Here is a 13,509-nt window from a genome sequence, read left to right on the forward strand (position 1 = left end):
CATCATTCGTTCATCTGCACATATGTATAAGGAAAGCACGACTGATTCCATTCCCATTGAATGCATATATTTTATTAATTTTACACTATACATCTAAACATTTCAGAACAAAAACTAAAACAATAAAAAAAGTTAGAGAGTCGCACTCCATACGAAATATGTCGCGTAAATTCCAATGGCAATGTATATAAACGACAGCTTCTGCTCTCGCATACGGAGTTACTGATACTTGCCCAAGATACTGAAGTCGTATATGATACATTTAGTTCGGTAGGAGCATTTACATAGAGCATAGGTCAGCTATTTCTTCATAGAAAAAAAGTTACATAAATTAAAAATCTTCGTACAGTTAAACCTATCGCCTTACTACGTTCTAAATGGTGCGTAAGTTACACATTTGCATGAAATTACTTCAGTTTATGATCAGTTCCCTTCCTTTACGAAATAATTTACCAATAAGAAATAGCGCGTTGATCCAAACGAACAAAATGTTTATTTTTGTACAAAGTCATTCTTCGTAAAGAAGCGTTTCTTCCCTCACCTTTCATGCACAATTTGTCAACACCACCGGACTAGGGAATCCTATGTTTTCAATCATTTTAATATATTCATAACAAGTCTTTCTAACTAATGTTTACTGCATCCGTTTTCATTGATATTTTCATTCTAACGACTTGTACTTGAAAAGTCTAATTTGCTGATTTGCCTTCATACAAATATAGGGTAAAGCACAAAAATCTTAACATAATAAAGCAAATAAACTTTTGCCGAAAATTGATAGGGATTTCAAATGCGGACTTGATGTTAATGACTTAATTGCAAAGCCAATGTTCTCCAATCCAATCTCAGCTAATTATTCTTTCCTATATGGAGGTCCTTCAACGTAAAACCGACAAATTTGTATAAATTGAGAGTTAAACCTGAAAGGAGGACGACGTGTGCTGCATATAACATATGCACTGACGATTTAACTTTGATGTTGTGTCTTAGAACACGTTATCTAAAAATAAATCATTATTTGTTTCATGGAAAGTATAGTTGCTGCTTTCTGGCCGATAGCTTTTTTGGAGGGACGGGCATTATTTCTCATGATGGCTTATCGATGTAGCGCTAGCGGATTGATTTGGAAATTGCTCATTTGTTCGCCAGACCCGCCGTTTCCACCAGGAGATTCTTGCTGATGATGATAGTGGTATGCTGCCGCCAACGAAGGTGTGGTAGTCGAAGACACATCTATAAACGATTAAATAATATCATTCAGTTCATTAAAGAAGAACAAAATAATTAATGACCAAAACCATATGCGATGGAAAAAAGAATATCCTACACCATTCAATCAACATGTTTTATCTATCATATCAATTGGAACACGTGTTGGGATATATCAATTTGGTTCCGACCCAATACTCTTGACCAGTGGATGTCCCTATGGATAATAGAAGTGGAATCTTCACCAAGCATATTTTGTCTCTCGTGTTTTGTTTCTGTCTGGTAAGGATTAGTGTCTTGTAGTCAGGTTCTAAAAAGTACTTCGTGAACGTAGATATGCATAATACAAAATGATTAGCCAGGCAAAGAGAAATCTTACATTATCTGCAATTTCGAAAAGTTTGTTATTGGGAATTATAACATTTATTGGTATTGGTCTAAAATCTATGTTTTATGTATGATTAGCTTTCTTTTATTTCAATTTTCCAAAGGCGAATAGTAAAATCTTAAGGATGTCGAATATGATCCAGTCCTGATTATAAACCCAACTGAGCGTATGGTTTAGTCGCGCATAATCGACTGGCTGGCGAGAAGGGTAGATATAAACAAAATCTAACATTCCCTCCATTTCATTCCTTGACGATTCGATCCTTGGTCAGTTTCCAGCATGTCTGTCAGATTACTAAGCTCGTCTTTAGCGTGTTTGGTGCACGATAATAATCGCTTGCGATTTTATAATACATTTATAACATAGAATTCATGGCGAAGTCCGTGATAGTCATGTCTAAGCCCTATCTCAATTCTAATTCTGCATTTTTTTTTTCAAATATCAGGTTTATAAACCCGCTTTCTTGGCATGAATATTACAACATGTTTGTTCATCTATTGAATCACGTCTAGGAAAGATCGAACAACATAATTTTTCATTGAATAATTATCCACTACACTCAAATACAAGTATTTCGTTCTCGACCATCTCTCCACAAGGGATTATTTACGTGCTTTGTATATAATTTCTATATCTAATTTATAGTTTAAAAAAAGTTGAAATTCTTTATACTCGCAAAAATAGTTTTCTGCTGAAATAAACTGTTCAAATAAAATTAAACTTGAATCTATCATATCATACCGTTACTTCCATTGTGCGTTGGGTTAGGTGTCGATGGTGGCGATGGGGAATCGAGCGATATTACTGACGATGAAGGATCTTCTGCAATGTACGCGAAAAGAAAAAAAGAAATTGTACTTGATAGAATAAACAGTCTGCTCTTATTGGTTTGAAAGCATCCTTGAATAAAATATAATCTAATTTTTACAACGCAATATTTTCGCCGAGCGCCATGAACGAAATGTATTCCTTCAAGATATAGATAAGCGTAGAGACGACAATTTAACTAATATTAAATTAACAAAAAAAAACAATAAATAAATAAGTAAACCAAAAGTTATTTAATTTGTGTTAGTTCCAATTTTGAATTTATAAAATTGGAAGATATGTCGGAATTAAAGCAACATATATAGTTAAACTTGTTCACAGTGGTAATAATTGAATAACTGGCTTGAAAGTGTAGTTATTGTCTACTTTTATACAGCATTGACTACTCATACCAAGTTCAAACAGGAAACCATGTTCTCCGATATATGGTGAAAGAAATTAATAAGTAATGAAAATCATATTAATTTGCATAAAATCAAAGAAAAATTAAAATACATTTATGCAACACTATTATGAACAACGGACATAAACTTGAATTCATTTAAATAAAACTAAAATTATGATTTAAATATAACTTATTCCATTCGATATAACAGTTAAAAATGGCTTTAATGATCGATTTCGAGTGATATAATTCAATTGTGTGGGACAAAAAATGGTACAAGACGTTTTAATTTTATTGTTATAATCTTGTTTTATGGATGATCTATTACAATATCACACATATACACAATCGCGTCGCATTGTAATATTGGTATTGATCAAAAATCTATGTTCACCAATGTTCTTTACAATGAAACATATGTAAAGTGAGTGTTTACGCCTAGCAATCTCAGTTTCATTCATCATTTGAGTTTCACTTTTTAAATGATTTTCATTCATTGCACGTTCTGTTCTTGGTCGAACCCGCTCTGTCTCACCCTTAGGGTGAATAATTTCTATACACATCGGAAGGATAACTGCTGTGCTTATGATTTGTTATTTATGTCCCTGTTTTGTTAATTATCTTCATCGTTATCTAGTATTTCTTCGCTGATGACAACACTCTCACTTTCCACGGGATGTTGTTTGTCTGAGTTTCAGAGAGAGCGGTTGCAAAGGAAAGCAAAGGAGAGAGAGAGAGAAAGATGAAGAAATAATCGACAATTAGACAAATGCAATTTTGTCACTCTGCGGGCAATTGTTTAAATGTTGTGTGTGGGTGAGTTTATGTGTACAAAGAGACAAAACATAATTCAAACACATAAATTAAGAACAACAGAATGAACAACGCGTCGTGTGGGGTTGGCCAACTTCCTGTTGAAATCGATATTATTTTTTCTATTTTTTTTACAGAACATTTATAGTCATTTCAATATACTTTTGATGACATCGGAGAACTGAACTATTGTCATCCACATTGCGCAAAGTAAACACTTCTACATAACCAATAAAATTTCATTAATTATCCATTGGCGTAGTAAGTATCTCATGTCATAATAGTCAGTAAGAAAACAAAACATTTAATAAATCGGTTATGATTTTGATTCATCACTTTGAATAATTTAATATTATTTTTCTCATGATCAAGACCACCTATTGAATATACTCTTCAAAATTAGCAATTATTTTTGCTGTAAAGATCGTTATGTAAATCTGGCCAAACTGGCCAACTCTACTGACATTTAACCCCACAATTAATAAATGTGTAAACAGTACGAAAATTTTAAACATAAATGCTATCGTTGCATTCATACTTTAAAAACATCATTTATCAACGCAAGGCGGAAAAAACCAAGAGAATAGATTGTTACATTAGATTACTTTTAAATTCCTAAACATATACTGCTCCAAATTTTGATAGCATGATGTTTTGGGTATGATGTAGGCCCGAAAAATTCCTAATTTGCACTAAGCGTACAAACCCTCAACAGCATGAAACTTTTAATTGATAGAAAGCATTTGCCAAGCAGAGTTGGAATGTTAATGAATTGGGCAATGCTGTAATCAACACAGAACAATCATCAACTGTTCGCGTAATAGAGTTGCATCGCAAAAGCATTTTGTTTTTGATATAGACTCGACATTCTCTTTCAACGAAATTAAACACCATTTGTTTAAGACTACGATAGTAGGAAAAATTAACACAAACTTTTAGACAATCCTTCTCCATTCATAATGAATTAGCAAATTAATTTACATTACACTAATCGTAGGCATATTGATAGTGTTGGTACTTGTGTTAGGCTTGTAATATGTTTTCAATTGTGCACTTACCGTTAATTTTGGAACGAGTTACCACTGTTGCCGCACTAGCCGACGAGCTTCCAGCAGATGCAGCAGATGTGGAGGAAGCGGACGTTGTTGGATTGTTCGAACTGCCCGCTCCATTTGTGCGGTTATTGGTTTTCTTCCGCTTTGAAGGAACTTCGTCATCAGAGTCACTCAGAGTCAAATCAACCTTTCAGGGAAATGGTAGAAAAATTGTACAATTGAAACACTCCTTATTTTGATGGGCGATTTTCTTTTAAATATTTACCGTTTCACTGGAGGTAGTAGTAGAAGTTGGTTCGTTAGTTGAGATGACTGAAGTCTGCGAAACAATACTCGGTTTTGGAGGATCCGTGGTTATTACTTCTGCAAAGATAAAAAAAAGAACAATGAAATGTTACTACCATATGATTACGCATGAATTTTAAAAATTGGACAAATAGTAATTCAAATTATCCTTTTCTATTGCCAATCGGGACTGTCCTGATCGTGGTAGAATAATAGACCATAATAACGTTACAAAGGGAGAGACTTCGAGCAGGTATGATGAAAAGAACTAGATCAAAAAACGTCTTCGGTAATTTTGTAAGTAAACGAAATAGAGTCACACACATCCGCATACTTACCAACATCGTCTGATATAACTTCGACCTTTTGCACAACTTTACTAGGCGACCCATCGTCAGAATCGTTTTGTTTGACGCGTGTACTCCATGAACCGTCATTGTGCAGCTGAATTTCTGTATCTTCGCTCGAAAGCTTATGTGAAGCCAGAACCTCTTGGAAGTACCTTCAATAAGCAATGAAATACATTAGATAACTTGATCAAATTATTATATCCATTCTCCCGTATTTTACCGCTTAAACGAGTCAGATACGTACCCGTCAATTACTAGATTGTTGTATACAGCCGGTTTGTCACAAACCGGACAGTTCCATGTCGGTTTGCGTTCGTTCATCTGAAGATACAACGACGCATCAAAGCACTGCAAGTGGGAGCAGGTTGATGAACTGAAAGCGAAAAACAAAAACCAATGCAGATTCCTCAGTAACAGTAAAATTCCTGTCGATTATCACCGGAGCTTTCAACTAACCGGCAAGGGGTACTCATGCGCATCTTTCCCAGCGGACAAATTAACGATACTTTCAACATCGTTGTAGCAATTTCACAATCAGCATCTTCCTTCAGTTTTTCTTTGACTGTAAAAAAACACACAAACATAACAAACGCGTTATATTATTACTCCTTTGTGGATTGCTCTGAAATCAAGCAAAATACTTACTTAATGCTCGTGTGTAATCTGCCGCTTTTACACCTTTTGTTTTCAGCCTTTGAAGGAGTTGTGCTGACGACAGTTTGCGGACCAAGTAGCAGGATGCAGCATATCCGCGATTGTACTCGGTGCACCAGGAAACGGCAATGTGATTCGCGACAGTCGGAGAAAGCTTCACTTGCGGCGTAATGTTCACCGGTCGCGGAGGTCTCTTTGGTTCTACGCCGGGTTTGTTTGTGGGTATGGGATTCTGCAAATAGGGAAGAAAAAACAAATAACTAAATAACACGAAAACAAAAATTCATCCACCCTGTTTCTTACCGGCAATGGACACAGCTTGTTGTTCACTTTCACTACTATGTTGGGCGGAAAATAATCCTCCTGCTCGCACGTTGTTTCTAGCAGACAAAATCGAAGCTGTACCTGCACAATATGCTCCATCTTGTTAGGATTGCTGATGTCGCGGTTGAGAGCGATTTCATTCGCCTGTTGGGGTGTTAGATGGAAGTAAAAGGAACCTTCTTGCACACGCTGTGTTGTGTTGCTAGGAACCAAAGTAGCCGGTTTCAGCAGTGTTGCCATAACATCGAAAAAGGCCAGCTTTTTCAGTTGTACGTCAGGGTATATCGGGTAATCGGTGTAGCCCGGTACACCGATGCCGTTGGCGTGCACCGGCTGTCCGACCCGGTTGTCACTTTGCACGGCATTCGCGTACTGTTGCTGGTACATTCCCGCTGCCGTACGCGCGTTATTGACACTGTGAACGTTGTTATTGCTGGCGTTAGTCACGACGGTACCGTTATTGCCGATACCGCCAATACCACTGCTGATATTAAGATGTCCACCCGAAGCGAGAAGCGACTGAACCGCTAGGGCGTTACTCTCGACGGACTGCAACACAACCTGTGGCAGTAAGGACTGGTTCACTGTACTGCCAGCTGGATTATTTGACGAAGTGAGAAGTTCTTGCGTCTCTTGCTGACTGAAAATATTTAATGTAAAACAAAACATCGGTTCACATAAGTTAGCTGCCTCATTTACAGAGAAAACAAACATACGCCTTTCGATGAAGCTCACGAACACGATGCTTCAGTACGGCAACGTTTTGTCGAACTAAGCTCAGCACGCGATCAACTAGATCAGATTTTCGACCACTTCGGCTAATGTTATTTTCGCCAAGCAACTGTTGTAAATCGCAGACTCGTAGTTGATGTACCAGTTCCTACGAATAATAAAGATAAAGCAAAGCACACACACAACCTCTTTCAGACAAAATTAACAAGAATAGATACTAATAATGCACGAGCGTTCAATAGACCTAAATTCGTGTGAACCGTTAGCAAAAACTTTTGTTGTTGCGCCATTTTTGTTTATTTCATACTTCCCAGCATGCTTACTTTGTAGAGCATACCCGGCGTGGAAAGAATGGTTGTTGCATTTGGCCTAGGCTTTCCTAGGTCGTATTCCTAGGACGGGAAGATACATACCCGCTATCAATCCGATGGGACAATGTTTGCAATATTTTTCATTAAACTGTGTTGTTATTATAGCGGTGCATCCTAAGCACACGAGATCGATTCGATCAGGAATGAAATTTTAGCTTTTCCACCGTCTAACAGAACTGTCGTTGAATGAATGCTCAACCTCGAGACCGAAACATGGTTCCACGGTATACATAGCACACACAACTAGAAGTGACTCGCACACATACTACAAAGCAGAAAGATATTATATACGCGCAACACGCACGCACACGCTGATATACTTCTGCCGCCCGAGGTGCACACTTGGTTAAAAGTATGGTTTGATTTCTCTTATGTTGGAGCAAAAAAAAACAATGTCGCAGGATGTTCCCAGACAGGAGAGGCAAGCGTAAGCTTTACAATAACTTAGTTGTATTTTTCCCGGTTCGAAAAAAGGCCGCTTCGTTCATTTTGAAGCTACAACAATATCATTTTGTTGATGGTAAGGGAACTGTTTTATTCAACATACCGTTCTTCATGAACTCATGATCCAATTTCGACGAAGGCGCAGGCCACAACGCTTCAATCATTTCAATTGCTCGATCTGCACTTTCGCATTAGCGCGGATGCCAGTGGCTGGTGTAGAAGGAGCAAGGAACATTCGATTCTTTCGTGATCGGCATGATACTCCCTGTAGATTGTTTCGATGTGGGAAAATTCTCTACATTCCTTACAAGTGCGCTGAAGAAGCTTGCGATATTTACTTGGCAGGACATGAACATACCTTGAGCTCTGAAAATTCAGCGGCTTGCCGCGTCTTTCTCATCTTCTACTGACTGCTGTAGTGGAATGTGCATACGCGGCAGAAACTTTCTTCAAAGTTACATCGATTCGGAGTACGGGATACTAGTGGCATATGGTACAATTAATTGTTTAAATAACAGAAAAAACAGAAAATCGTAGTGAACTTCTCGCACAAGTAGAGAATTACATTCAGCACACACACGCACACGCAACGAAGTGACAGTTCACGGCTGCAAAAAAAATCGACGCAAGGTGGTAAATGACCAGGTTAGCTCATGGATTCATCGCGAGCGAGCGAACGTGGATCGGTACGGTTATTAGAAGTGAGAATTTTCCGACCGTGATTCCAAGGCAGTTGCTGCGATATAGGGGATATAAAAGTATTCAATTTGACCAGAAAAAAACTGGCGAAATTATAACTTGTGATGGAATCATTGTTATGAAAATAAGTTTAGTTGAACAACCGAAAAATTGATGTGAGCCGTTATCGTGTGTGGTGAATATAGGATTCAAAAGAAAATTCACCTTTGAAGCTTCATTGTACACCTTGGTGATTTAACGTCAACGTGAGTTTGGATAATCCGTGCCCGTTCAATATCCGGGAGTTCCTTTGGCGAATAAACGAGAGTTTACTGGTTATCTTATTTACATTCTTTCCTTGAAAACCGTTCGATAAATACTCTCTGTCAGCGGAAGTAGATCAAATCGAGATATACCTCCAAGTTTGCTATACTAAGCATAAAATTCCGAAAACTCTTTCATTCGTCCACGGCTTTCATTGTCGTGATTGGCAGTGCACAGTGAGTGTGTGAAAAATTGGTGCAAGTGTTGTGTTTGCATCATTTTAGGGTGTTTTAATTTGATTATCCACCAAACGAAGCCTGCAAAGTGTGCTGTGGACCCGCTGAAAAGCGCTGGGGTTTTGCTCGCTCCGCTCACACCGTTCATTACAGTGCTGGAAAGCGAACGAAACACAAACGCATTTGCCCCCCTAGAACAAACAGCAATCTGGCATCACGAGTTAGCCGGCCGACAGACACGGAGCAGTGGTAGTGGAGATCATGCGCTCATAGTTTTGTCATACGTGTACTAATCGAATTTGTGTGACCATTAAAGTAAGGTGCCGTTTTTGAGGGGTTCCGCCGAGGGCTGTTGTTACGGTGCACGGACCGAGGACAGTAAGGGATAAGTGTTGCACGAGGGAACTAGAGCATGATGAAATTGAACAGACCCCGGTGGTCGCCGCTCTTGTGGCGGATTACTTTACTGTGCGCCGTGGTGCTATTTCATAACCCTGTAGTGCATGGAAATGATGAAATTTCCACCGAATCGCAGGTAAGTTCGTGTTAAAATTAACTAACACCCTTAGCGCAATCTGTACTATGCTTTGTAAACTTTTGCCCGTGTAACGGATTGTTTGTTTTGCTTCTTTCTTTCGTGTATTTTATGGCTAAGCCGGCTGAGGATGCTGAGCTGTACGAAACCCCAAAGATAGACTCCAAACGCATGTATTTTGCGGAACATTTCGACGATCTTTACAACGAAGATGCGATCGAAAAGCGCTGGGTTAAATCAAAAGCAAAGAAAGACGATGCGGCTGATGAGGTGGCCAAGTACGATGGTGAATGGGCAGTCGAGCAGCCGCAGAGGCCAATCCTAGCAAATGACTATGGATTAGTACTAAAATCTAAAGCAAAGCATGCTGCGATTGCTTCACATTTGTTGCTGAATCGTCCGTTCGTGTTCGAGGACAAACCGCTAGTGGTGCAGTACGAGGTAAACTTACAGGAAGGCCAGGAATGTGGTGGATCATACATCAAGCTACTGTCGGTCGGTGATGGAACGAAGGATTTGAAACAAGTACGTTAAACAATTTTTATTCGGTAGTTTGCGAAATTTGGATTCACTCAAAATGTTGCGTTTTCTTTTTCTTTTCAGTTTCATGACAAAACGCCGTACACGATCATGTTCGGTCCGGATAAGTGTGGCAATGATGTAAAGCTCCACTTCATTTTCCGACACGTCAACCCAGTCAATAGTACCATAACCGAGAAGCATTGTAACAAGCAAAAGTAGGTACCAGATGTTTTCCGCTTAAATAATCTTAAGTAACATTCCTTTTCTGTGTCCGTTTTCCGACAGAGACCGACTGGATGATCCCTTTAAGGACAAACGTCCCCATCTGTATCAGCTGATTATTCGTCCGGACAACACGTACACTATTCGCGTTGATCACAAAACGGTCAACGAAGGTTCGCTGCTCACAAACTTTACCCCGGCAGTAAATCCACCCGCCGAAATTGATGATCCGGAAGATCGTAAACCCGAAAACTGGGACGATCGCGAAAAGATTCCCGACCCGGACGCAACAAAGCCGGACGATTGGAATGAGGACGAACCGGCACAAATTGCCGATCCGAAGGCCACCAAACCTTCGGGATGGTTGGACGATGTAGAGGAAATGGTACCGGACAGTACCGCCGTAAAGCCGTCCGATTGGGACAATGATATGGATGGCGAATGGGAACCACCCCTGATACCGAACCCGCTGTGCGAAAAGGCGGTCGGTTGCGGTTTGTGGAAAGCACCGATGGTGGCGAATCCAAACTACAAGGGCAAATGGCGTCCACCGCTAATCGCGAACGTTAACTATCAGGGCAAATGGGCACCGCGTATGATACCGAATCCGGACTTTTTCGAAGACTTGACACCATTCCGAATGACACCTATTGTGAGTGGAGGAAAGCGTTTCGAAGGATACATTTATTGGAGATTTATTTATGTTTTCGTTGTGTGTTTTAGGCTGCGGTTGGCTTCGAAATTTGGTCCATGTCTAGTGACATTCTGTTCGACAATGTTGTCATTTGTGATGATGAAGCCGTCGCAGACGAATGGGCAGCACAAACGTTCGATCTTAAGGTGAAAACACTGGATCGGCAAGCGGTAAGTTTTTGTTTGTAAGCTTCTTATTGTAAACATCAACCAAACGCAGGCTCTGATGTCTAAGCGGACGCGGTTCTTGTTGGTTAAAGCAGAAAGCTAAAAATTTTAAAACACTTGTTGCATCTTAGTTCTTTGTACGTCAATCCGACGTTGCGGCAAAATACATTGCTGCAAGTGTAGTAGCAGAATGATAAACTATTATGTTTTTTTCTCTACCTTACGCTTGTTAAACTTCTGCAGCAAACACTCTGGGACAGAGCGATGAGATATATAAACTACAAACCAGGCTATTGGGGAGCATATTTTGTTTACTGTTCAATTCCACTGATCGCTTACATATGGTTCCTTTGGTCACGGCGAGATACAGAGGTTGTTGTTTATATTTTGTTCACATTATAAAAAATAATAACTGTTCGCTCGATGGTAAAACATGAGCTCGTTTTTATAGAGCGCTCGTTCTAGTTGGTAAAAATAGCTCTATAGACCTGGTCGCTGTTACGAATCCATACACCCATTCAGAGTGTCCTTTCTTATCACCGTGCTAGACAGTAGTTACTTGCTAGTTAGTAAAGTCCTTCAACCTTCCTTATCTGTATTGCTTCCCCTACAGGAAACCTTGGTTTCACGTGTCCTCAAGTATTGCAATAGCAACCCCTGGATGTGGGCCGTGCTGATAGTAGTCGTAGGTTTGCCAGTTGCCATTATGATCTACTTCATGTGCTTTGCTAAGGTAATTCATTATGCTCACGGTTGTGATTTTATGCACACGTTTTACGAAATGTCTAATGCTTTATGTCTTTCCCCGTCCGAAAAGGCTGATACTAAGGCGGAAGTTGGACGAAAGAAGAAGAATGATGATTATCCAGCACCGGAAGACGAACTGGACGATATGGCCGCCGCCACCGCCGGTGAGATGGGTGAGGATGGGCGATCGAGTAAAACAAAGCTGAATGCCGCCACAACGGGGTCCTCCGGATCACGTTCTGCCAGTAGTGCCGGTGAAGCATACGGTGAGGATGAAGACGAACAGGATGGCGATGAAGCCGAAGGTGACGATGAAGAAAATGAAGCACAGGAGGAAGCTCAGGATATGGGGGCAGCTGGTGAGGAGGATGCATCTGCAGGAAGCGATGTACCAGTAGATAGTAAGCAACCGGAAGGTGCGGAAGGCCTTAAGAAAAGAAAAGCTCGCAGAGATTAGAAGCAGTGCGGACTGGGGAGGATGGTAGAACAATAACGTTGAGCCGTTACGTTGAGGTGGTAGTAGTAGAAGTGTATGGAGAGAAGCAACAAAGGTAGATCCGAGGTAATCCGTAAAACTGTAAAGCTTTAGCATAATTCCATATGATCTATATCTCAGCATGTGTTAGCTGCTGGTAATGGGTTATTTCCTTTAGCGCTACACATTCATTTATAATTTCCAAGTTTCAATTTATACTGATAACAAAGCTGTAGCACTAGTTCAAATGAGTTCCATTCTTATCTACAGTTAAAAGATCGTTTTTGCTCTAGCTCCTTATAACAACCAGCCCGTTCAAGATCTCTATCGAACTTATTTCACATTTGAATCTGAATTTAAATCAACGATTGCAGGCAAATAATATTTATCCTATGCCTTTTGAGTTCGTTGCATCAAAGAAAACTGTGTGGGCAGTAGTTTGTGTTGGTTTCGTCACAAATCGGATCTTAGAAGAAGGTAGAACGCAAAACAGTAGCGGGAAAAGCAATTTGAATACAATTCTTTTTTAGGCACCATTCATTCAGCACCAAAGGAAGGGCGGCTCTAGTTTAAGTAAAAGATTCTAAAACAAGAAAAAAAAACATACGAATAGTACGATCGCGCATATTTGCCAGTTTGCATTGCAAGTGACTGTTTCATTCATTTATTATTGTGTGGCATTTCTATACCTAAGACTTTTGCGTTCATACAAAGAACTAGTTTAAACTATGTGGAAGGTATTTCGGTTGCATTTGCGTTTCTGCTTGGGATTTTATCTGGAAGTTTTCCGTTTTAGGTATCTTATTTAAGCTGATTTTAGATGTGAACACTCATTCAAACTATCATTCAGCATGTTCTTACAAAACTGTAAACAATCTCATACTCTAGAGTAGTTCAAACGTGGACGCTGAAGCGCACCGTGTGTGAAACGATCTGCTCGATGCAACAACGCGACAGATTCGAGTGCCCTCGACATGAATAAATAAAGCGTAATTAATTGACCATCGACAAAAGGCATTGCATTTGGTAATTGTTGGGGTCATTAGGAGCCAAATTGAAAAAGAAGCTTTAATATAAATCATCATCAAAACAGTGGATTCTGCGCTGGATGCCCATTCTCTTTCGGATACT

The 13,509-nt window shown here is 39.6% G+C and overlaps 2 protein-coding genes across 4 annotated transcripts; one reads left to right on the top strand and one right to left on the bottom strand.

Moving 5' to 3' along the window:
* Positions 1-45: 45 nt before the first annotated feature.
* On the bottom strand, positions 46-8,435 carry LOC125767844 (E3 SUMO-protein ligase PIAS2). Of its 2 annotated transcripts, XM_049434765.1 has the most exons (11): positions 8,197-8,435; positions 7,008-7,171; positions 6,271-6,931; positions 5,959-6,199; positions 5,770-5,875; positions 5,558-5,686; positions 5,302-5,465; positions 4,944-5,041; positions 4,682-4,865; positions 2,339-2,419; positions 46-1,233 (listed from the first exon to the last, which is right to left on the bottom strand). In XM_049434765.1, exons 1-11 carry the CDS (start codon positions 8,236-8,238, stop codon positions 1,097-1,099), a joined length of 2,007 nt encoding a protein of 668 aa, XP_049290722.1. In that variant the 5' UTR covers positions 8,239-8,435; the 3' UTR covers positions 46-1,096. The 2 variants fall into 2 exon arrangements, with proteins under 2 accessions (XP_049290722.1, XP_049290723.1); XM_049434766.1 differs by lacking the exons at positions 46-1,233; positions 2,339-2,419 and adding an exon at positions 3,085-3,497.
* A 363-nt stretch (positions 8,436-8,798) lies between these two features.
* On the top strand, positions 8,799-13,391 carry LOC125767845 (calnexin-like). 2 transcript variants are annotated; one of them, XM_049434767.1, is made up of 7 exons: positions 8,799-9,551; positions 9,672-10,076; positions 10,155-10,288; positions 10,359-10,947; positions 11,019-11,159; positions 11,400-11,528; positions 11,974-13,391. In XM_049434767.1, exons 1-7 carry the CDS (start codon positions 9,429-9,431, stop codon positions 12,358-12,360), a joined length of 1,908 nt encoding a protein of 635 aa, XP_049290724.1. In that variant the 5' UTR covers positions 8,799-9,428; the 3' UTR covers positions 12,361-13,391. The 2 variants fall into 2 exon arrangements, with proteins under 2 accessions (XP_049290724.1, XP_049290725.1); XM_049434768.1 differs by lacking the exon at positions 11,400-11,528 and adding an exon at positions 11,770-11,889 and having other exon boundaries at positions 8,800-9,551.
* Positions 13,392-13,509: the final 118 nt, after the last annotated feature.

Source organism: Anopheles funestus, chromosome 3RL (genome assembly GCF_943734845.2).
Source record: "Anopheles funestus chromosome 3RL, idAnoFuneDA-416_04, whole genome shotgun sequence".
NCBI lineage: Eukaryota > Metazoa > Arthropoda > Insecta > Diptera > Culicidae > Anopheles > Anopheles funestus.